At 46.8% G+C, this 23,690-nt stretch overlaps 3 protein-coding genes across 7 annotated transcripts in view; 1 reads left to right on the top strand and 2 right to left on the bottom strand.

The window, feature by feature from the left end:
- Positions 1–1,836: 1,836 nt before the first annotated feature.
- LOC100123350 (actin-related protein 5) lies at positions 1,837–4,575 on the bottom strand. Its single transcript, XM_031923502.2, has 7 exons — positions 4,274–4,575; positions 3,887–4,201; positions 3,526–3,806; positions 3,239–3,457; positions 2,859–3,160; positions 2,609–2,789; positions 1,837–2,545 (listed from the first exon to the last, which is right to left on the bottom strand). Exons 1-7 carry the CDS (start codon positions 4,374–4,376, stop codon positions 1,919–1,921), a joined length of 2,028 nt encoding a protein of 675 aa, XP_031779362.1. The 5' UTR covers positions 4,377–4,575; the 3' UTR covers positions 1,837–1,918.
- Positions 4,576–4,990: 415 nt separating this feature from the next.
- LOC100123354 (nuclear pore complex protein Nup88) overlaps positions 4,991–23,690 on the bottom strand; it is a 48,903-nt gene continuing 30,203 nt past the window's right edge. The window contains exons 2-13 of the mRNA XM_001606933.6: positions 16,418–16,587; positions 7,395–7,517; positions 7,150–7,321; positions 6,980–7,074; positions 6,707–6,893; positions 6,463–6,623; positions 6,306–6,391; positions 5,981–6,225; positions 5,797–5,910; positions 5,500–5,723; positions 5,174–5,422; positions 4,991–5,100 (exon numbers count right to left, since the gene is read on the bottom strand). Coding sequence (XP_001606983.2) covers positions 5,037–5,100; positions 5,174–5,422; positions 5,500–5,723; positions 5,797–5,910; positions 5,981–6,225; positions 6,306–6,391; positions 6,463–6,623; positions 6,707–6,893; positions 6,980–7,074; positions 7,150–7,321; positions 7,395–7,517; positions 16,418–16,587 — 1,890 coding nt within the window. The 3' untranslated portion in view covers positions 4,991–5,036. The remainder of the gene's footprint in view (positions 5,101–5,173; positions 5,423–5,499; positions 5,724–5,796; positions 5,911–5,980; positions 6,226–6,305; positions 6,392–6,462; positions 6,624–6,706; positions 6,894–6,979; positions 7,075–7,149; positions 7,322–7,394; positions 7,518–16,417; positions 16,588–23,690) is intronic.
- LOC100123360 (uncharacterized protein F21D5.5) lies at positions 17,226–21,033 on the top strand. 5 transcript variants are annotated; one of them, XM_032597132.1, is made up of 10 exons: positions 17,254–17,355; positions 17,419–18,468; positions 18,676–18,816; positions 18,903–19,124; positions 19,181–19,426; positions 19,494–19,565; positions 19,635–19,910; positions 19,984–20,265; positions 20,340–20,401; positions 20,597–21,033. In XM_032597132.1, the coding sequence occupies exons 3-10, from the start codon at positions 18,790–18,792 to the stop codon at positions 20,838–20,840; spliced, it is 1,431 nt and encodes a 476-aa protein (XP_032453023.1). In that variant the 5' UTR covers positions 17,254–17,355; positions 17,419–18,468; positions 18,676–18,789; the 3' UTR covers positions 20,841–21,033. The 5 variants fall into 5 exon arrangements, with proteins under 5 accessions (XP_031779360.1, XP_032453022.1, XP_016837662.1 ...); XM_031923500.1 differs by lacking the exon at positions 17,419–18,468 and having other exon boundaries at positions 17,226–17,355; XM_032597131.1 differs by having other exon boundaries at positions 17,243–17,355; positions 17,403–18,468; positions 18,676–19,124.

Raw genomic sequence — 23,690 nt, 5'->3', positions numbered from 1 at the left:
ATTAACCACTGTTGTACTAATTATTGAGTTATAACAATTATTCGTCATGATTATTCTATTGATTCTTATATTATCATTGATTGTAGATTATGATTATTATTTTAGTTGTCAATTATGATTATTATTATGATTATTACTATTATTACGATGACGAACAATATACTAATGCTATGTATACTTTAATTAGAATGCGCTTGATCAATTAGCGAAAGTAGACCCTCACTTTTAGTACATTCACTCACACGCAGAGAACAAAAGAAAATGGAATATAGGAGAGGTGTTCTTGCTCTTAAAATTGGACGCTACCTCAATTTTATGAACATTAAAAAAAAGTAAATGAAAGATTAAAGATTGCATCGCATAGAATTCTGTAAATCAACAAAAAAAATATGAAGCAACAAATAATTAACGAGTATGAGCGTTAGAGCAAAAGGCAAGAAGCGTGTCTGGTGAGACGTGGAAGGGAATGTAAACAGGAGACAAAAAACGAACTTTTTAAATGGTAAATTAGCGAATGGTTGGCCTGCAGCGACCTCACACTGTGATAATTGTAAAGAATATTATTTAAATTGTAAGATTCGTTGTATTAAGTCAAACGCGTCGAGCAGAGATTGGCGATTCCTCCTTAGCTTGGCTCCATCGGATCAGCTAAAGAGATTCCTGCGATGAAGCGAGCTATGTCTATTAGAATTCGTTTCCTAACTTTATGTCTTTCAACGACTTTTTTCTTTTTTATTTTGTATGTAGTGTTACTTTGAAAAATATGTGTTTTTCGAGACTAATGACATGCAATCTGTTCTTTATATAAAATATTATAATCTGTCAATCGTGAACGCCAATATAACATGTGCACTAAATCTCCAATGTGTCTCGTAACTAGTCCAAAACCCTTATCTGATTTTTTAAAATAATATGTAATATCTTCTTTTCTTTTTTTGTTATTTTTACTTTTAATTTTGCAAGCTCTTTTAAATTCTAATGTCGCAGTCGTGTACGATTAGTAGACAAAGCAACAATTTGTTTCTATGATTTTTTTTTACTTCGACACGTTGTCAATTGAAAAGACAGTTCTAAAAACATTCGAGAGTAACGTTAATGAACCCCTCGTACATGCTGCGAAGTGATAACGTGCTGCTGCTGCAAGCACTCTGTGAAGTGAATTGTTCCACACGAGCCATAAAGTGAGCGAAAAAACGAGAGAAAGAGAGCGAGAGGAATAATAAATTTATTTTTTCAAACAGGATCGACCTGACAGTGACGGCTCGGTCCTCTTTCAGTCTCACATACTATTTTTACCGAGAGATAAATTTCACAACTCAAAGTGCTCGCTCGCGAAGGGACCGCAGCAGCTCGCTGTGGGGTCGATTCCTCCTTGCCGTACACGATTTTACGTTTTGAGCAGTCTGTTCCTCTGTCAACGAGTAGAAGACTGCAAAGGATCGGTGATGCTAGATTGTACAGGGTCGATGACGAAGGCCCCGATGATATTTTCAGTATATTATATTGTGATGTTAGATTAAGCTGTGGACCTAAGTCGGTGAGCTATGCTGAGGTCGCTGTAGTCAGACATATAACGCTAGCGTGAGGGATCACTTTCACATTTTTTTAGGCCACTTGACATACAAAACGAATAAAAAAAAACAAAGCTGTCTGTAAAAACGGACATTATTATTCTCCAAGAATTAAAGCAAGGAAAACGATAGGCGCATAACTGTCTCTGGATTATCGAGCGCAAAAGAAGGAAATGTATATTGTAATCGGCAGACAAACTACAATGTAGTTTGTTCGTACCGTCATGAACAAACGGAAACACTTGTGTAATAAAGTAGATATCCATAGATTAAAAAATCCGTATTTTTATTAGAAATGGATCTTAAGAACTTATTGTTACTGTACAAACGTCGTCAATTGTAAATCTCTACTCTATTTCTATATCCACAGCTGCATCTTCGACGACGGCTTGCTCGGGTGGTATCGGCAGTTGCATCGTGGGCAAAGGATCCGGAGACGGAGTGTAAATGTTACTCGCCGAGTGTACCTTCAAATACTCCCCTCCCTTTTCCTCATAGTCCTTACGGCTAACTAAATATTCCGGCAAACTTCCGCTAAGACCGAAATCCCTTGCACCATACCACGCATCCAATCGCGTATTTTTTGCTATGTTCACTTGGAATTTTGACTGGAAGGGCCTTATCTCTTGAAGCTCCCTGTGTAGTCTTTCTCGCAAACCTGGAAAAGCAGCTGAGCCGCCGGTTAGGAACACGTTACCGACCATGCGATCTTGCTGTTCTGGAGTGTATCTTTTCAGTATATATTCGATAGTTTCAGCTATTCCAGCTTCTACCAGACCGATCATGGAAGGCTGGAAAATTAACTCTGGAGCTCTCAGGCGTTCAACACCGACATGCAATTGGTGTGTCTCTCCTGGAATCATTTGTGCGTTTGAAGTGCCAGCACCTTCAAACTCAGGGTCATGATGTCGAAGCACATCTTCAAGTTCTAGAAGTTTCTCTTGCTCCAGTTCTGAATCTGAATCTCCTCCTTCCTGGAACGATATTATCAATGAAAATTTACGATAAAAACATTATAAAAAGATGCATGCACTTACTCTATTTATAACTTTATAAACGTCCCAGTCTTCATCTCTCATGCCGAAATCGTCATCTCTTTTTTCCTTTCTTGCAAGCTGACTAATTATTCTCATTCTTTCCTGGGCAGCTGCTGTCCTGCGTTTCGCCATATCTTGACGACGTTGTCTTTTCGCCATGCGTTTTTCCAAAATTTCTTGCCTATGAAATATGGAATTTATTAGTAGTGTCAAGGGTAGTGCCAAAGAATTTCAAAGTACTTTATAATACCTCTTCCTTCTTACACCGGTAATCCATTCGTCAAAATCTTGTTGATCCTTTGGTTGTAAGCTTGTTTTGATTTTTGGTTTTGGTTCCTCTATCACAATGTTTTCTTCCTGTGAATTGGCAGCAACTATTTTTTGTCTAGTTCTTTCGACCTTGGCCTGCAAATTATTAATCATTTTTATCAATTCAGCTTCATTGGCAAGTGAATATGACTCCAAAGCTTGTTCGAATTCTTCAGTATCGCCTTCTTCAAGAAGGTCTTGAACAGCTAGCAATTGATTCAATTGCTCTTCATCTTCTGCTAACTAATAACAAATAAACAGTACATTACATATTGCAAAAACTTGGAACTATACCAAATGTTAGTTAAAACATATATGTACCCTTTCTTCTCTTTTTCGAGCATTAATCTCCATCAACCTCCTTGCTAGTTCACGCTTTCTTTCTTTTTGTTGCTCTACTGTGAGACCTGGAGTTGTTGTTGGTGCTACATATGGTAGTTGTACTCGAAGAACATTGTGATCGTAATACTCTGGATCTGCCCATTTCATTATCTCTTCTCGATATTGCAAAGCAATCATTGAGTGATCCTGAATTAATTCCTATTAATTCCATGAACACATTAGTACAAATGTGATGAATATAAGTTTTATTAAGTAAACAAAATTACCTCAGCACGGCTTGGTGTGATAGCATTTACATGCACAGGATATTTCAGCTGCAATAATCTATGCATATATGAAGTTATATGAAAGCCACCAAGATTTATTCTTTTTGCATTGATTACATCAGCTTTGCCATCAAGAATGGGTATAATATGAGTTGCTTGATATCCTATACTGACAATCAATCCATCTGATGAACAATTATTGTGCTGATACGAAAACAAGCAATCCACTCCATAAGCCATAGATGGTATGTTGTAGCACTCAAACAATAACTCTGCCATCACTACAAACAAAAAAGTAACCTTTTCTTAAAACAGTATCGATCTTGTTTTACAGAAGTGAAACAAAAGTCAAAACACTTACAGTTTCTAGAATAATTTGGATTCATAAAAGTTTCTGTTAAAATTACAGGGTGATTAACGCATCCCTCAGTATCGATTCCCATGTGAGTAAATGTATAATCAAATATTTGTTCTTGGGCTTCAAAGTGAGTCACTACATTTCTATCAAATTGTGTTTTTAGCTGAAACCTCATTGCTTCAATATTTGCAATATCGTTTCCAACTTGAATATCCCCATCTTTTTTTCCTCTCTCCTTACGTGGCTTTGCAATTAAATTTTTGAATACTAACTGTGGTTCTTTTTCGGTAGCCCAGCCAACTCTGCAATTGTAAGACCCTACAAACAAATTAAAATTGGTATATTTATTAAATTCAAAAGTTGTAATATTTACTTAAGTAGGTTATGTACCATTATCAATGACAAGTGGAGTAGCTTCAGTCTTGACTTTCTCAGAGTAAACATGAATGATGTCAGGTACAGCTCTTACATCTTTTAATTCGAGCACCTCCATTTTTTACTTAAAATTATTTTACACTTTATATAAATTAATACATTCTTTCTAAAAATTACCGAAGAAAGACTAGACAGACAACACAGAAATCTAGTCTCCCCAACGTAGGCATCGCTTCAATCGCGCGCGCACATGAAGGACACTATTTTCTACATTTACGACATCTTCCGCCTTGCTTACGTATTACCATCAGTAGTAGGGAATTCCAACTTATCGTTGGAGCAAGTGCTTATTGTAGCGCTAGCTGATATGTTACCGTAAAAGTAAGTTCAAATAAAAACTTTATTTTATATCCAAATCAAATATTTTTTAATTACGATTCTGCGTATGCGATTTGTATTCTATAAAACGTTTTGAAATACTGAAATTGAAGAAAAATTGTGGTATTGATTTTTCAGCAAAGAACAAGCTTTGTGCTGAATTCTAGAGATGTCAACATCCTCAATTTGATTAATGCTGCCCTCTATTTAAAAAATATACATAAAAAAGTATCATAGATTGATCATAAAAAACTAATTTTATTGCTTGATCGCTTCAACACAATCTAAATACACAATATCTTATATTTTTATGATTCAAATTAAAAAGAAGGACGAGTAACGAATACATAAATATTTCTAGTAAATATATAAATTTTTAATGAATTTGATAATACATAAATTAAAAATCTACTTGCTCCTGGAGCGTTTTTGCACGAACAATCAATTCAGCGATATCTTTTCCCCTGAAACAAAAGCAAAGTTGTATCGTTATTGCAAATAAAAACCATATGAAATGTAATGATCGAGAATACTAACATTTGAGTTAGATTTGTTGTTATAGTATCGATTTGGGACTGCCTGAACACTATTTCATTTTTCGCTTCACTTTTCTCGGCCTCATTCAGTAATGATTGATTTGCAGCCTTTTTCTTTTTTAGTTGCTCAAGACGCACGTGTAATTCTTTTACTTTATCGGACATTTTCCTTATTTCTTCCCCCTCCGCCCGTTCTATAGGATTCATATTTGGCTCTTTTAGATGAACTAATCTGAGAACTTCCTCGGCCCTGCAAATGTAACGTGCTTTGTTACATTATTCTTGATTTTCATTCAATTGACATGTATATTTAATAAGAACAATTACCTTCGCGCGAGTTCTTCTTGTTTGTCTTTTATGTCTTCGTATCTTTCAGCTAAATTTCCAGCTTTTTCGTGCAGGTCTTTCTTCATTGCAGTCAAACTTTCAAGCTCTTTCATTTGATGGGTTTTCAAAGCTTTCAACGTTCGAACCTTCCTATTACATTCGTCTCGGACTTTATCGTGATGAACAAAATGCTTGCGGAAGACCGTAGTTGCCCGGATAAGTAACTAGAAGAAAATTTAGTTTATTGTTGAGCAACTCTTACGAATAAATCAGAAAGTTTATTGGAATAATTAATACCTCCAAATATTCACGAGACGAGAGATTTTGACGCAGTCCGATCATGGTAATTGGCTGAGAAGTTTCTCGTTTCAACAACTGCTTTATGTAGGTATCAAAGGCTTCTTTGGTTACCTTGAATGTAATTTCAACATTAAATTCCTCTGAAAAATACAGTTCTGAAAACTAATTAAACTCTGCTTGCCTTTTTACTTGGGCTGACAACGGCTGCAGTCGTTTCAATTTTAGGAATATAATAAAAGTCAACGACTGAGATATCGATGACAACTCCGGTATGAAGCAGCGCAATCAGGATACAGGGTTCCAGAAGCAATCCGAATCCGAGAACCGGTGTGGCTTCATCTCTGGCTGTGTATTTCGTGCGGGTGCTCACGAGATATTGTGCGCTTGAATGCTTTATTAGATTCGGAAGATAGAGATCGACGCTTTCTGGAAAGTTATTTCCATTCTCTTGGGATATCAGACAATAGAGTACGCAGGAATACAAAAATTAAATCATCGGTCTTTACCTTCGTTAGCGTTGACGTAGTCATCGAGTTGCGTAACCATCGGAACGTGCACGACGTGAATACCAGCATTGTGCGAGCAAAAATATCTAAAAGTATTCAGGATGAGAGGTATAAAAAATAAAGAAACGTCTGTTCACGAGAAGAAATTCTACCCTACCTTGATCGGTTTTCGCGGTCTCCGTGTAAATTTATAGGGCAAGTGTACTTGCTATCGTTATCGTTATAAAATAGACCCAACTCCATTTCAACACATTCATACACGTACAGAGCTTCTTCGGGAGTGTGGAGACTGTAGGTCGATCCATACTGCGACCACGTCTGTTGAAAAGTGTACACAATAAGCAAATTATCCGCGCAAGATATTCGATTTTGAATCGTGAAAATGTACATCGACGTCTTACTTTCTTCTCATCTTCCTCCAAATTCTCATTCATTAAGATTGCGTGATATATTTTTCCTGTACATTCCGCTATGACTACGATCGGAGGGGTAGTTTGTAAACACATAATTGAACATGACTCGACTCCATAATTATCGACGGCTTGAGGGTACATGGACAGACTTCCAAAGACAACGGGCTTGTTCTGACTGCAAATTGGTATATTATTGATTATTACGTAAGCAACCGCATATTAATCGCTGCATATAATTATAATATATACATAAAAACTCACTTTATCAAAACGTTGCCACGAACAATTAAAACGTCGCCGTTACCACGAAGTACCAGTATCGGCCACTCGATTTGTTTCCAGGAAACCTTATTGACCTGCAATGCGACGATTCGATTGAGAAGAGATTAACAGAGATTACACTTGCATAAACGTCAGGAATGTTTGATTACATCGATTTCCTTATCGCCGTCCTGCTTGACGGTAGGAGTGGCGAAATCAAAATCGACGGCGGTGTCGCCCAGCGACATGAAATTCGGTATTTTCGAAGGCGAGTGCAAGCTCGGCCCGACTTTCCAAGTCCTCGTCAACTTTGGCGCGTCTCCGAGCTCGCATTCGTACAGTCTGCAATGCAAATCGTTCTGAGTTTGTAGCCAAAAAGCTCGTGAATTTTCTCGTCGTAAAAGTATAGACTCACTGGAAAATGTTCCCGGAGGTAAGCACGACCAAGTGCGAGTCGGTCGTCGATCCCGGATGCCATCGGACCTTCCGGACCTCGAGCGTCGACAGTTGAGAGCAGGATCCGTCCAAATTGTGACTCCTGCAAACGTGATTTTTTTTTCTTGAAAATCGTCGACCAAAAAATCCATTCATCAGTAAGCATTGTTGGCGCGGCGAGGTAGCGCGCGCGTAAAAGCGCGGCACCGGGAAAAACCGAAAGTAAAGCGCATAATTTTAAAATTTCCCTCATGGAAAATAACATATGCGCGGGCGGGCGAGTTTTGCAAATGTTATTCCCGCGTCGTTGGGGCTCTTTCTCTCGAGCAGGTAAAAAGAAGAGGCGAGAGCGGTTCTCTCTCTCTCTCTCTCTCTCTCTCTCTCTCTCTCTCTCTCTCTCTCCCATTTTCCTCGGCTGCGAAAGAGCTGCCTTACGACGAGAGAACGATTTAAATTCCGCGTACGGTGTGCGACCGCGAGATAATCGCGCGGCACGTGGAATTTTAAATAAAATACCGGTAATTATAATCCATTTCTCTCTCGGCTGCATTATAGCACAGCACAGAGAGAGTTTCGCAGATTCGTGCGCGAGCGTATGCCACGCCCTGCGGCCACTTCGGATTCTAAAATTTTCGTCTTGTAAAATTTTCGTTCGCACGACAAAGTCAAACAGTACAACGCGCGGCCGGCTAATGGAGCGTAACGACGACAGGGAGCTGACGACCCCTATATACTGCTCTTCACGCCCGGACGTCAATGAAAATAAAAGCAAGCCGCGGGCAAAAACGATGGGCTGTATATACTGGTATACATCAGCATAGTGCAACCGACTCGGCGGATGAGCCGTAAAAAGTGCGTTATTTTAAAAAATCTCAGTCATCCATCTTATCGCGCTATCCGCGCGCGTATTATCCGTTTGCGGAGAAGCGACAAAGGCTAAAGTATAACCGCGGGCTCCGCGCCTCGTCCCTCGCCCATGTACGCGTACGTATGCGCGCGTACATCTAGGGGTGAGTTAGACGCGCGCTCACACACTCACACACGTACAGAGCGAGCCTCTGTCTCTTCCGGCGAGCGGCCGTTTCGTATATTTTATTATTACTCGTACTTTCGCGTGTCCAGCAGCAGCAGAGGAGCAGAGCGAGAGAGCTCGCGCGCACAGGGATGGTGTGTTGCCGCTGCCCGGTGGTTAGCTCGGCCGTTATTAATGTCCCCGGCAGGCACGTGAGAGCGCGCGCGCGCGAGAGAGAGAGAGAGAGAGAGAGAGAGAGAGAGAGGGGTAGGCGCCGAGTGAAAAATGAAACGGAGGGAAAAGGAGGCAACGGAAAAAAGAGAACGGAGAAAGTGCGCGCGAGCGGCCGGCCGGGCGAGTTCTTAATAATTGATAAAAATGTATGCACACGCGTAGCCAGTCAAAAGCAGCGCCGCTGCGCTATCGTTTTTCGTGGCGCGGGCGGGGGGCAGCGACGCGTGTTGACAAAGGCAACGCGATTTATTCCCACTTTTCAAGCCCGCGAGCCACCTACTCTCGCGGCTCTCTGTCGCGAATTTTTCTTCGTTCCGTCACGCTTTCCGAATTATCAAAATTTATATCCCTCCCTCTTATACTCCCGCTGCTTTTCCGCTAATTTTTCCGATCTCCGCGCGCGCAACCTTGTTATAACCGCACCTCCCGGCGGCTGTCGTTTTTCATTTCGAATTTCCCGCGTAATGCGCCGCGAACATCTGATGATAAGCCTTTGATGAAAGGCGACTGCTGTCGCGAATCGACTTTCGCGACGCGGGAAACAATTTGAATTTGAAAATACGACGCGTACGGGTGAATAAAATACGCGGAAAGGGGTCGCAGCTCGCGCGTCTGCCCTCGCGCTAGTTTTGCAACTTGATAATTCGAAGCGGGCGCGCGCATGCGGGACAATAAAATTTGCTATCTCTCTGTGCGATGCTGCTAGGCCGGCACGTGTGTGTGCGTGTGTGTGTGTGCGTGTGTGTGTACACCGGTCCCGACGCGAGACATAATTTCCTGGAGAATAATAAATTGGACAAAGGGAAAGGAAGGCGGCAGCTGCTGCTGCTGCTGCGCTGCACAGTCCTGCTTAGCTTACGGCCGCGTTTTGCCTTTCATCAGCGCACGTCTCCTTGCGCGACTGAAAAAGAGCGGCGCGCATGTGAGGGCGAGAGCGAGAGCGTCCTCCCGGAATTATTTAATACGCGAGCGCAGGAAGAGTTGCCTGCGTCAAAGAGTACACACACACACACACACACACACACATTTGTACACGAGCGAGGAAAGAATGCGATTTCCGGTCCGCGGAAAAAAGCTCTTTTTCCGAATATCATCCTCTTTCTAAACGCCGGGCAGCCTTTTCTCCCGCGTCAAAGGCCCGTCCCAGTCGAGTGGTAGTAGGCAGGAGCGACGAGCTGCTGCTGTTCATGAACCGTCGCGACGGCGCTTTAGACAAAAGAAGCCCACCTGCCGCGGCCGATCTAATTAAGAAATTCTTACGCGAGCGTGTCGCGGCCCCCTTTTTCTCTCTCTCTCTTCTGACTGTATGCGCAACCCTTTTCCCATCTGGAAATTAAAAATAATTTTCCAGGCGCACAAATATATTAAGCCGCGCGCGCTCGCGAAAGGGCTATGAAGAATTCGCCCCTTTTGTCTTTCTGAGGAGTCGCTCGAGCGACTTCCGCAAAATTCGTTTTTTTTTTCATACGCGCGGTCTCGCTCGAAAAGGAATTATTTTTGCTTTAATCATCGAATTACATTTGAATATTATGCAAATAAGTCGGGCGCGTGTAAGACAAAAGTTTGATTTATCGCACTCGCGCGCGAGCGAGCGAGGGTGGAAATAACGCGTGCGGGAAGCCGCATCGGGCGAAGAATGGAAATTAAAAGATTCATCGTAATTGGATTGTAGATGGCCGAAAAAGCCCGATTCGCGGTCGGTCTAGCGTGCAAAGAGCGCACGAAGAGAGGGAGATTAACGACTGATTTCCCTTCTCTCGTTTTTCCTATATTTGCCTTTTTGTCCGTTCGCTGCTTTTTGCCAGCGCGCCTTTCTCGTCTGTCTCTCAGACTCTCTTTTTCCTCCTCCCGCGGTGCGGCTCGGCGGCGGTATAAATCCTCGCGCGCGACTAAATCATTCGCGGCCCGATCTCTTTTGTGCTCTACACGGGGATTACTACTCGCGAGTGTACAGAGATTCTATTTAATTGCTATGATTTTTGCGCGCGAGCAGGCTGATTCGATGAAGTTAAATTGCACGAGAGATAGCCGAGATAGCCGCGACGTTCGAGCCCGCGGCAACTTGACAATTGAATAACTTTTCGAATTTTTGGGTTTTTCTTAAACTCCCGCCTCTCCCGGCAGCAGCAGCGCGTAATAAGTTTCCTTTTATTTCTCCTACGAGCATAACTCGAAAAGTTTTCACCGCGGGTCCATCTTACCTTTCGGCTCTCTTTTTTCATTATTTACATTCTCACTCCTTCCCTTTTAAAAGTCTCCGGGCTTTTTCCCGCAATCGTTATCCTCGCGAGAGAGCGAGAGACGGGGAAAAGAAAGCAGAGGAGTCGTCGGAAAGTAATTAGAAATATGGCTCACCAGAGGTAAATGGGCCGTGATACCTAGGATAATCGCTACTCCTTGGCGGTTCCTTCTCATTTTTATCGCGCTCTTATATCTCCGCGTCCTACTCGTACGCGGGCGCGCGCGGACTCTATTTCATAATCGCGTAATGGGGCTCTTCTCCTACTCTACATAGGTATACGCTTTTCACGCGCGATGACTTTTCGAAAAAGTTTGCCTTCAGACGAGCGCAGAGCCATTTACTTAACGCGCGGGAAATTCGAAGGAGGGCGACACCGCGCGATTTCGGGGAGTATCAGCGCGGAGCAGCTCTCTCTCTCTCTCTCTCTCTCTCTCTCTCTCTCTCTCTCTCTCTCGCGCGCGCGCGCGCGATATAAAGGGGGAGGACATTATGATAATTAGACGCATAGATTAGACATAATTCGTTAGGACACCTGCTGCCGCTGATGCGATATGCTGCATAGCGACTCGCTCCCGCATATTGGCATCTCTCTCCGGCTCGGATTAATGGCTCGAATTTTAAAATTCCAATAGGCATTACAAGCGACATTATATCCAGCATAAACAGGCTGTCTCCGAGCTCCGCCGAGATGGCAAGTTTTCCGTAAAAACAAATACACGTGCGCTATAATTAATAAAACTAATCCCTGACACGATCCGGCAGAATTTCCCGTCACGAGTCTCCGTCTCTCGCTCTCCGCGCACACATACACACGCGCGCGCATAGCCGACATAGCAAGAGGTGCGCGCCAGGAGAGGAGAGGAAAGCCGGCCCCATAAAATCGGGATGTTGCGCAAAATATAATGACTACGGGGGCAGACTGGCTGACGCTCCGGCCGTAACTCACCGCGTCGTCGCGACACCTGCGTCGGCAACTAAGCCCGTTAATTCTTGCAAGCCCTTCGCCTGGCTCGCAAGCTCGCACCGGAACTTGCAGCTCCAGACTTCCTGCTATCTTTGCTCTCTGCCTACCTCGTCGTCTCATCCGATCTGCGCTGCTCCTTATACTACGGGGGCGATTCGATCGACGATTTTACTGCTATTCGCGCGCGAAAACATCTTTCGAAAGTTCCGCTTGGCGGACGGACGTGACAAAGCCCGCGGAGACGGGAAATCGCAAAAACGGCAAACAAAACGATCCTCCCAGTAGCATATTATACTATACGTACATGTGCCGCGCGTCCGCGTAGCCGTGTACGCGCGGTAATTAAAAGAACCGACAGATGTCTCTCTTTCGCTCCTCGAGCTTTTATTTCGTTATACCGTGGACGGCGGCGCGGTACGCGGTCTGCGTAGTTAAATGCCCGCCGTAGTCTGCGCGCGATTCTTTGATTAGAAGCAAAAGGAGGCACGCGTCGTCGGACCTCAGCAGCAGCAGCAGCAGCAGCAGCCTCTTTTTTCGCCGCCGACACTTTTGTCACGGATATTTATTTCGAGCGCTAAATTCATAAAAAGCCGGACAGTCGCTACGCAGAGACACGCGCGTGGAGAAAGAGAGATGCCTTATTTTTTTTGCCTTCGCGCGCTCGCGCGAGCATTTTTTCATTCGTCTCTGCAGGAAAAATTGCGCCAGCGCGTATAATGAAGCTTTACAATGGAACGCGCGCTCGCGCCGAGAGGCTCTCTTTTATAAAGTAAATTTTCATTTTTCAGACGGAACAAGTTCGCGCCGCCGCCGGAATGATCATTCGATTTGTTGCGAGCGCGCGGGGCTGATGAATTAAATCAAGCGCGAGAAAATTCAGCTGCGGAACAGGAGTTAACGACGTTTTTACACCCGACAAAGTTTTATTCGGACGCCCGCGAGATTGGCTCGGTGTACTTTCTTTGGCGGTCGGCAATCGGGGCTTTACGAGAGTATAGCGCTGTCGAGAAGGAAGCGTAACCCCGTAAGTCTGGGTGAACTCTCGAGGCAAAATTACGCTCGCTAGGGTGAGAGTAGCCGCACGTATAGTCTCCCCCCTATCGCGATTTCTCTCGTACATCAGCTCGATACTCTCTCCCCCCGCGCGCGACTTTTTCGACTAACACTGGGACAGCTCGATCGATCAGCCGTCCCCTCTCTACGCTTTATCACTGCACGCGCGTGTTTACTTTAAAGAGCGACCGGGAGATTTTGCATGCGTTATGATTCTCGCCGACGGCCAAGAAGTATAAACACGTATAATGGACTCTTGCGCGTCAAATCTTTCCTCTCTATGGAGATGAGCTATTTTTCGCTCGATCGTATCGCGCGACCGGCTCTTTCTCCGCAGAAATTGCCGGGGATTTATCATAGCTGACAAATTGACCTTCGAGAGGACGCAGCGAGTCACCCTACTTTTTTCCCGTGAATTCGGCTTTATTGCGCGTGACGCTTGTTTTTTAAATTTCTGCGCGGGTTATCTGTCCGCGCGTGCTCGCACACTCGACTTTGACAGATACGACCAGCTGATCAATCGCGAGACCGAAACGAAACTGTTTGTATCAAGCTTGCTTATATCTCGACCTCGCGCGCAGATAATCCAAATCAGCCCGAGGATTTATAAACAGGCAAAATTAAGGCGAGCACGAGGAAAGGAGGTGTCAGGCAGCGCAGACAGCTCGTCGATTTCTCTCCCGGTGGAGGCGGCGGCCGAGTTAATTCCGCAGGCTATTTGCGAGGCCTCGTAAAGATCCGGATCGAGCGGACAGCAGCTCCTCTCGGCGCGCGGTTTTACAAGGAGATATGAGCCAATCGCTGGGCCTGAGCGCGCGCGGCCGCAACGACTTCCCTCGATAAATTCGCCGATGTACGCTATTCTCTCTCTCTCTCTCTCGTAACTTCTGTCCCTAAGACTAATTGATTTGTTTATCCTCATCTGCGGAGCCGGAATCGCTTCTTACGGCTCTCATAGGTTTCTCTTATTAAAGCCTGTAAACAGTGATCAAGATCTCCGGCGCTGATGTACCGGTCGTACGTCACGCACCGGTATTATACATCGTTTCACACCCCCGCAGTCTCTCGGCAAACATACAGAGCGGACTGCAGCTTGCTCATCGAAAAAAGAGGGCTCGCGCGCGCGAAAAAACGAGAGCCGACTGCATCGGAGAAAGGGCTAGCGCTGTGTACCCTATGGATTACGCGTGCTTCTCCGAGATTAGCCGCGGCGGCTTTTTATCGGGGGATTGCGCGCGCGGGGCGTAAAACCATTAGGTTAAATCATTTTTTTGAACGCGAACGCGCAAAGGCCAGTGTGCGGACGGCCGATAGGCCGCTTGAGGCAAAATATTCGGGGGCACGAATACCTGGAAGAGCTGTGCCGGGCGACACGCGGGATATTAATCGCCCCGTTCGCTCGCATTAATTATAGATTTTTTTCCTCTCGTTGCAGCGACAAGCGAGTAGTATGTGTATAGCAAAGACCAGCGGGCGTTTTTCGCCCGGGTGGCGATATTTTTCGCGCCCGCGCTCGCTGAATAATTTTTGCCGCTGCACTTTTTCACGAGGAAATACGGGCTTTTTCGGTATTTATCGCCGCCATTCGAGAATCGTTCTCCTGGCTCTTGATCGGTATTCTCGCGTTCTCTGTGTCTGCGGAAGCTGCGCGATTTGCGTTTGTTTACAGGCGAGGCGCTGGCGAATGTAAAAATAGCATCAGGCGAGCGCGTCACTGAATTATTCATGACAAACGTACGTAACCATCGAACTTCAATGGGTCAATCCTTCGATTCTTTCCGCGCCTAGATAGAATGTCATTTGAATTCAGAAAAAGAGGCCGCGGGCCTACATTATAATCGGCAACTTTCCCGCGACTCGTATTCGAGGAGCAGGCATACTCGGGCGATTCCTCAGACAGTAACAGCGTCGGGTATAACAGAGCCGCGCAAGGAAAAGGCAGGCGAGCACAGCGGCAATAAAAAGGCAAGAATTATTCATACGAACGCGGCAGAGCGAGCAGTCGAGAGAACATAGTCCGCCGGCTTATAGAGCCACGGCTCAGTCGGCAGAATTCTGCCGAATACTGCCGAGCGCTAGATCCTCGCGCATAATAAACGCATAACGGTAATCCTTAAAACAATAATTAGCCCTGCCGCGCGCGACCCCAACTTATACCCGAGGTGCTGCACTCGTTCCCGCCGGCCGCGATTCGTCGCCGCGCGCGAGGTGATAATCGTGCGGCCGGCATAGAGGCGGCGCGTTCGAGTGCAGTAAGAGAAAAAAAGAAGCGCACGCGAAGAAGAGTCTACTCTCGCGCGCCGCATGTATAAATAGGAAAGTTGCTTAGAAAGAGCGACGGAGGAGGGAAAAGGGGTTGCCAGGGGGTAATAGTGTTAATCCGGTGTCTTGAAGTCTGGATTTGCCGGCGAGGCAGTTAGCGGCTGCGGCGGCGAAGCCACTTCGCGCTCTGATATCATAATCCGAATAATCGCCATTATTGCCGCCATTTGCTTAATCCGCCGCCGCGTGCTCTACTCTTTCCGCGTATACGCCGCGTATAGCCCGGTTGGCTCTTTTTCTTCCCCCGTCCTAATTTAAATTTTATACGACTGCAGCGCCGCGCTGCTGCGTAAATCTCGTTATTGTTTTCGCAAAATTGCGGGAAAAAACAGCGGGCGGATAGCTGTACGCCGCGCGGAGACAAAAGGGAAGATATAATCAAGAACGTGCAGACTGCGCGCGGGAGAAGCGTGAGAGGATGTATAGGCGAGGTCCTAAATCCCCGAGATTCGTTCTAATGGCCGCAACTTGCTTACAAACTGTTCGCGTTCGTATAAATTCGCGCGGCAGCTGCATGTCCGTGTTAAAAACTCGAGCGTGCGCGAGGCTTCTCTAAATAATCTCTGCTCTCCCGAAAACTTTGCCACTTTGCCGGCGCGCGAAATATGTTTATTAATCGCGCGAGCACTCGTGCGCGATGTAAATTTCTCTTATTAGAACGGCTGCACATAGCGCGCGCGCGCGCGCGCGGGCCTTCTTCAACTTTTCTTCTTCGCGAAACATCACGTCGGCCGAATTCATTATCCCCCCGCGAGTATGAGTGCCGCGCTAATTAATCTCGCGGGCGAACGGCGCGTAGCTTATTTCGATCCCAGGACACGCAGCGCGAGAGATCAGCGCGAGATACGACCACGTGCGCGCCGATAAGAGCCGCGTGCGAAATCATCCGAAATGTATTTGTAAGATTGAGTGCCGCGCTAAGTAGTGCGCGACTGCAAGAAGCTAATGCGGAGCGAGAGAGAGAGAGAGAGAGAGAGAGAGAGAGAGATAGCGCGCGGCATGTGTTGTTGATGAGGCGGTTAGTATTCAGCGGGTTTCGGCGGCTCAACTTTTCAAAACTAACGACTGCCGGCTTAGTTCCGTAAGAGGCTAACAGCCACTTGATTACCGCCGCGGATATTGCCGCGGAGCTCCGTTCTTATTCCTTTCTTCTCTCCGATGATGTCGCATACTCACAGGCAGGAGACGACCTCCTTGCCGCCCTGGAACTTGCCCTCCTTACCCCAGCGCTTGGGCAGCTCGACCACGACGATGCCCAGGCTGCCCCACAGCACCAGCTGCGTCACCGTCTCGTTGATCAGCAGGTTGGTCACCTCGAAGATCGGCGGGTCCGTCGGCTGCAGACTCTGTGGGCGAAAAAGAAAACAAAATAAGAACGAGGAACTCTACGAGGAAAGAGAGCTCAACGCCCCAGCTGCCATCGCGGGGGGAGAAGAAAGCCGACGATTACGAATTCATTATTAGCCGGTTCGGTAAGCCGCGACGACGGGGCTTTTCCGGCCGATCGCGACTTTTTTCCTCAGCAATCTCCCGCGGTGTTTTCTTAATTCCGCTCAGCCCTCTCCCTCCCCGCGCGCACTTGTCGCCGGCTTTGTTCCCTCCATCGCGCGTCTATCGATTAAAAAAGTTTTTAATGCGACCCCCGCTCTCTAGCTCGTTTGTTTTCCCATTTTGATTTTTTATTGTCTCGAGTACACGGGCCCCCTTGCGCACTGCGCGCGGATATTTAATTTCCCGGGAATTCCCGCCGCCGCCTCGCCGAGAGAGAGAGAGAGAGAGAGAGAGAGAGAGAGAGAGAGAGAGAGAGAGAGAGCGGCGACGATCGAGTTTCGAAACTTCGAACCTCTCCTGCACTCGATCGGACAACAGCGTCTTAACGAACTAAGCGGAATGACTCGCGCCGGGCAATCAAATTCCAGTGTGACATGGCGACTTACGCAAACACACTGCGTCATGCATCGGTGCATTATCAACGAGAGGAAAAAAAGCGAAGAGCAGGTACTTACGAGCAGTGCAGGCGAGCAGTAATCGCGAGACAAAGGAGCGCGGCGGCGTTTAAAAAACTTCCGCGGGCTCCGAACGAACTTACGGGAATCATCCCCCAGAGGCGTAAGGTAAGAAAAATCTAAATCAAGCCAGAGCTCTGCGGGTAGTATAGTAGACTACACATTTATCAGGGAGCGAGCACTCGGCCACCCCCCTGGGAGACAAACATCGTCGACGCCTTATTAATCCGGCCGAGGAGGACGCGACTCTTTGAAGAAATTAAAAGAGCCGACGGGATATAGAGTGCGGGAGAGAAGACGGAGCATTAGCATTTTCGTCGTCGCCGTCGCCGCGCTCGCGGAGCCTAAGTACCCGACGGATAGACATCTCGAGGCTTGTCGGGGCTCCTTAAGATCCAAAGTCTATGTCTCTCCTCTTCATTTTTAATGTCGCTCGGCGAGAGCGCGAATTTTTTCTCCTCTCCCCGCTCTTTGTTTTCCTGCGGATTCGTAAGCTTTCTTTTCTCGCCTCGCAGCTCGCTCACCTTGGATCTTCCGCGAATTTGATCGATTTGCTTCGATTATAATATTTATATAACGCGGACACGTCCTTTGGCCTTCGAGCGTCGTCTCGTTCTTGTTTTCGGTAAAAAGCCGCGCGTGCGGCGGATCCGACGCTCGAAATTTCAGGGATAATAATAAACCACCGACTGCAGTCGCGCGAGCGCGTTACATAAAGCCCGCGAATTTCGTGCATCGGCTCACACATCAGATCGAAGGCCGCAGGCCACTTACGCAACGCTCGAAAATAGGCGGCTTCGCTCCTCGGGGACCACGTGATCGCGCGACTCTACGGAAAAAGTCGGCCTTCCGCGGCACACAGTTACTTAGTGCTTTAGTATAGGTAGGTAGCAGTGGTTGGTAGCAGCGCAGCTGATCGCTTATACGCGCGCGAAACGAGGTGGTAGGTACCTACGGCTCTGCAGTGATCGCTGGCCGCTGTGAGGAGTTGTCCAAGAGAGAGAGAGAGATCAGATACGGATAGCTGTATATACACGTGAGGGAATTCGGTTCCATGTCAGTGACGGATACGCGCGGCGATGAGCTCGGACACGAAGAGCTGCTACATCTGCAGTGAGAACAAGTCGATGCCCCCGGTTTATCTGCCCGACAAGCTCGAGGTCTTCGTGGGTAGGAGCGTCGACACCAAGATCGCCGACCCGCACTGCTCGCGCAAGCAAGGTTAGTTTCGCGGCTTTCCTCGCCTTCTCCTTGTCGTTGCGTCACGTATCCATGTGCTTCGCAGCTGTCAACAAACGCTTGCAAAATATACGCGCGCGGACTTTGCTCTCGCCGAACATAACCTATACTCGACTTGTTTTTCTCTCTCTGCCGTTATCGATTGACCTTATTTTCTGTTTTTTCTCCTTTTTCCTCCGCCTCTGGCAGTTCGTCTGTATGCCAGCTACGAAGACCACAAGGTGTCCGTGGAGCAGCTGGGCTCTCGAGCCTGTGGCCTGAATGGTTTCAAGACTGAAAGAGGAGTGAGACTCGTTGCCCAGCATGGAGACCGTCTGGAGATCCTTTATGGTAAACACCCTTACAAGATTGAGTTCAATCCAGCTCCCAAGGTAAATACGGAGAGCGAAAAACCTAAGAAGCGACTGCTGTCACAGGAGTCTGAGGAGGAGGATGAGCCACAGAGCTCCAAGAAATCTAGAATGTCTGAAGACGGCAATGGTGATCAGGTCAGTATGGAGGCGGACGAAAGTGTAGAGGCTGCCAGTACGAGTTCTAGCAATGGCACGATGAGCAAGTCAGAGAACGGTACCTGGGAGCACTACAGTAATAAAACTCTCTATGTTTACACGAGCAATGGTTGCACAGGACGCTCAAAGGTGAGGTTTATCTTGCATAATCCATTAAGTATCATACTAAGTCTATTTACTGACAGATTGCAGCCTATGACATGGACAAAACGCTTATAAAAACCATATCAGGGCTTGAATTTCCCAAAGACTGCAACGATTGGCAATTGCTATACCCAGAAGTGCCAGGCAAAATTAAGAAATTCTATGAAGATGGATACAAAATAGTGATCCTGTCGAATCAAGGCAATTTGGGCAGTGGAAAGATAACTTTGAAAGACTTTAAGAAAAAAATTGAAAAACTTGTGAAGAAAATTGGAGTTCCCATGCAGGTTTGTCTTTTAAATCATATTCAATGAAGTATGTAAGATAAAAATTATCAGGAGTTGATTTTTTCAGGTATATCTTGCAGTGGGACAGAGTATTTATAGAAAACCTCGCACAGGAATGTGGGACTTCCTGGTTCACCAGGTCAGTATTTTTTTATATGAGCCTTTATGAAACTTATGTTTCTACTTTTCAAGTTTGCACTTATTTTAGAAGAATGATGGAGTATCCGTTGACAAGGAGAATTCATTCTACATTGGTGATGCTGCTGGACGGCCAGCTAATGCAACTAGAAAGAAGAAAGATCATTCCTTGGCAGACAGACTGCTAGCACTTAATTTAGGTTTAACATTCCACACACCCGAGGAACATTTTCTTGGACACAAACAGGCATCTTACAATGCTCCATCCTTTCATCCAAAAGAAGCAAGTAAAAACACAGTATTATATGAGCCATCGGATAGTAAGCTTGTTTCGGACAAACAGGAAGTAAGTCGAGTTGCACGTCGAGTAGCCTTGGTTAAAGAAGAAAATGATATGCTTAAAATGTGCATTTTTACAGTTAGTTATTATGGTCGGGTGCCCTGGCTCTGGCAAATCTCATTTTGCAAAGACACACCTGAAGAATTACTACTACATAAACAGAGACACGCTCGGCAACTGGCAAAAATGCGTTGCGAAAACGGATGAAGCTTTAGCTCAGGGAAAAAGCGTCGTTGTCGACAATACGAATCCTGATAAGGTTTCCAGAAGCAGGTACGTCCAAGTTGCGAAAAAACACAGAGTACCCGTCCGCTGCTTTGCGATGACCTTGGACAAGGAGCACATAAAGCACAACAATATGGTAAACAAAAATTCCTAATCGTACTCGTCGATTATACGTGCGCGAGGAGAGATCAACGTAATTGCTTTTTACAGTTCCGAATACTGACGGACCCCACGCATCAGGCCATAAGCGACATGATAATCAACAGTTACATGTAAGTTCCTGCGAATATTGCTTCATGCATGCCTCTCTTAGTTTGCTTATATGGTGTGGCGGCGCTCGCTTTGGAATGAAAAAGGACTTTCAGGTGTGGGGGCAACAAAGCCTATATTATATACTCCGCGCAGCATCTTAGAGCTCTTTCCCTCTTATTGCATCCATGTTTTTTCTGAGTAATGTTTGTTATTAGTGTGACAAAGTCCCAGCTGGCCCGACGCTGTCTGAGATTCGTGCATCTGCTGCTTTTGTTGTGTCTCCGTTTCTACATTCGTTACTCCATCCGTTTCTCCAAATCTCTCCCGACATCTTACAGAAAGAACTTTACGCCGCCGAGCGAGGACGAGGGCTTCTCGGAGATCGTGAAGATCAACTTCGTGCCGCACTTCAAGTCCGAGGAGGACAGGCGGCTCTACGAGATGTACCTCCTGGGCTGAGTGGGAGAGGGAGAGAAAGACGCGAGGCTGCTGTCAGCGCGAAAATGGCTGAGCAGAACTGCGTTTGTAATTCCGTACGTTGTGAAGATGATAACGGCTCTGTTTACTGTGTAAATTTTCGTCCGTGAGAACTGAAATGTCATGTACGCACGATACAATAAATTATATTTTTAACTTATGAAGAGAGGAAAAAGGATGTTCACGTCATTCCACCACCCGCTGTTATGCATGTACACGGATTCGAACGGAGCACGAGGATTTTCGGCTGAAATAATTCGGGCGAAAAAATTGGCAATTACTTAGAGCCGCTGCGGGACTAATAAGTAGGAGGGAAAAGCCCGTGCGCGCATCCTTCATTTCCGTGTATGTCTGGGCGAAAAAGAATAAGAAGCGCGAGACCGGAGAGAGAGAGAGAGAGAGAGAGAGAGGGGGGGAGGAAAGTAGCGCAGATAAGCGGCATTTTTACGTGCTCGTTACTTATCCGAGAGGAGTCCGCGCGCGGGCGGGAGAGCCGCTGGAGAGAAAAACAAGGGGAAAAAGACGCGCTGTACTCGCAGCCGGGGTAATTATTTGGCCGGAGCAGCCGCTCGCGGCGCTTTTTCGATTCGAAACGAGCCCGCGATAAGGAGGCGGAAAAATTAGAAAATGGGACGAAGGAGCGGGAGGGCGGCTCCCGATATATTAATGCATCGGTTCGCGGCGGGGGCTCGTCTCTGTTTTTTGCGCGACGCTCCCTCGCGTTGTATAGTATACCTACTCCCAGCGCCGGAAAGCTTCGTTAGGGCAGACATTCGTCGCTCCGGGGCAGAACTCGAGGACGGGAGCGAGAGAGTGAGCGGTAAATTTTTCAGCGCCTGTACATAGGTATATACAAGAGCGGAGAGTCGAAGCTCGAAACAAGCCGGATAGTTTGCAATTTTCTGACGGCCGCTAGTCAGGCGCATCGCTCGCGGAAAACTGATTTTCCGAGTATCACGAGCTTGTAACTTTGGCTTTACTTATCAGTTATACGGGCTGATCTCTCGCGAGCAACTTTTTCGGTGGGCTGGATTACACAAGCGTCATGCGAAATAGAGAAAGTGTGTCATAATAGCGCCGGGCATATCGTCACGCGTTCGCGTTAACTCTGACGTTTCCAATATGAGGCGCGAGAGCGGCGGCGATAAACCTCCGAATTTGACAAAAAAATGTCGGCCGGATCCCCGACTAATATGCCGTGGCATTGCGGCGGCACGTCCGCCTCTAATCCGCGCGTCGTAAACTACTTGGCGAAAGGAGGACGGGAGAAAAAAGCGCTGTTATGAGTTCATCGAGCACACGTTCGACATCGGAGCGGATCGAAGCAAACTCGAATTCTATGATAATCAAATGGCCGCGGCGGGAGAGAGAGAGAGAGAGAGAGAGAGAGAGAGAGAGAGAGAGAGAGAGAGAGAGAGAGAGAGAGGCGAGAATAAGGCAGCCGTACACACATATCCGCCGCGTTTTACGAGGTCCGGCATTATTATTTTATTAAGTCGTATAATACGCCGCGGCGCTGCTACCACCGCCGCCGGATATATTCGAAATGAGTCGTCGTGCAGGCACGCCGTGCTATCCCCCTTTCCGTATTTGCGAGCAATTCCGCGCAAGTATGCAGATCTAAGAATTCAAATGGCCGACTCGGCTGCCGCTGCCGCGGGGACCGTAAAATGGCGACGTCGGCGGTCAGGACAATCGCGCTCGTAAAGCACTATATTAAAATTCTATACCGTCGGCCGCGTGCGCGCGCTCTGACGCATGTATTATCGCCGCGCGATCTCGATCTCTACACCTACAGGAGGCGCGCGCGCGCGCGCGTATAGGGACGCGCTTTTATGAACCTCTCGACTTTTATATTGAATTAATCAACGGGCGGGCTTCGGTGTATTTTCCCGGTGATTTATCATTCCGCTTTTTTAAAAAGGGCCGCCCGAGCGAATTACGACCAAAAATGTCCCAATTGGCCCCGCGCAGGACGGGCTGTCTCTTATTTCGGGCAAAATACGTTATTAAAGTACATTAGCCCGGCTCAAATCATACTAAACGACGTAACTTACTTTGCCGCGATATTTCACGGCCGCTTTATGAATCCCAGGGAAGAGCGCGGCCGCATTCACGCGCGAAATAAAAGGCCTCCGGCGTTCGGGCTGCCGGCGCTGCTTTTCGCGCCCGCAAGCTAGCGCAAGAGGGACGCGATAGTATGTGTGTACATCAGGCCGACCTTTCACTTTGGAATTACTGCATTAGTCGCGCACGCTTTCGACCACTATGCCCTATGCCGGCCTCGTCTTTCAAAGGCCGCGCGACACTTTCCTTCAATTACCAGCGTTTTTCCTTCGAGAGCCGGGGCTAATTGCGCTTCACCGCATCACCGCACTATATACCGTCAGCGGTAATTCATCCGAGATTGGAGCATTTTTGTTCGGATAAGATAGAATAAAGAATATGTGTAATGAAGGAGCCGGCGCGGCGTCGGAATTTCGCTCGCTTTCCAATAAATCAGGCTTCTCGCAGCTGCGCAAATTCAGCCGGCCGAATCTCAATACTGCTGCGAGAGAGTTTTGGAATCCCGTCTACGCGTACACAGCGACGCGCTGCAGGTCTGTACACTGGTGACACACCCGGATGGTCCTGCAGCCGAATTATAAAGGGCTGTGTGTGTGTGTGTGTGTGCCGCCGCCGAGCAGCAGCGCCCTGTAATGCGTTATTAATGAACACCAAGAATTTCATTAAAGATTGTTTGTATATCAAACTGTCCACTAAATTATGCCCCCCCCCCCCCCCCCCCGTAACCCCGAGCGTCGCCTTCCCTCGGCTGCTGCAGGCCCGACT

Source organism: Nasonia vitripennis, chromosome 2 (assembly GCF_009193385.2).
Source record: "Nasonia vitripennis strain AsymCx chromosome 2, Nvit_psr_1.1, whole genome shotgun sequence".
Taxonomy (NCBI): Eukaryota; Metazoa; Arthropoda; class Insecta; order Hymenoptera; family Pteromalidae; genus Nasonia; species Nasonia vitripennis.
The sequence above is the reverse complement of the archived record's forward strand: the minus strand, read 5'-3'. Positions and strand labels throughout refer to the sequence as shown.

Bases quoted from the DNA above. Each gene is read 5' to 3' on its own strand.
- LOC100123350 (XM_031923502.2), bottom strand. From the start codon at position 4,376: ATGGAGGTGCTCGAATTAAAAGATGTAAGAGCTGTACCTGACATCATT. The intron at 4,202-4,273 runs GTACATAACCTA...ATTTGTTTGTAG, and splicing joins TCCACTTGTCATTGATAATG to GGTCTTACAATTGCAGAGTT. The intron at 2,790-2,858 runs GTATTATAAAGT...CATATTTCATAG, and splicing joins ACCGGTGTAAGAAGGAAGAG to GCAAGAAATTTTGGAAAAAC.
- LOC100123360 (XM_032597131.1), top strand. From the start codon at position 18,327: ATGAGCTCGGACACGAAGAGCTGCTACATCTGCAGTGAGAACAAGTCG. The intron at 18,469-18,675 runs GTTAGTTTCGCG...CGCCTCTGGCAG, and splicing joins GCACTGCTCGCGCAAGCAAG to TTCGTCTGTATGCCAGCTAC. The intron at 19,125-19,180 runs GTGAGGTTTATC...ATTTACTGACAG, and splicing joins GTTGCACAGGACGCTCAAAG to ATTGCAGCCTATGACATGGA.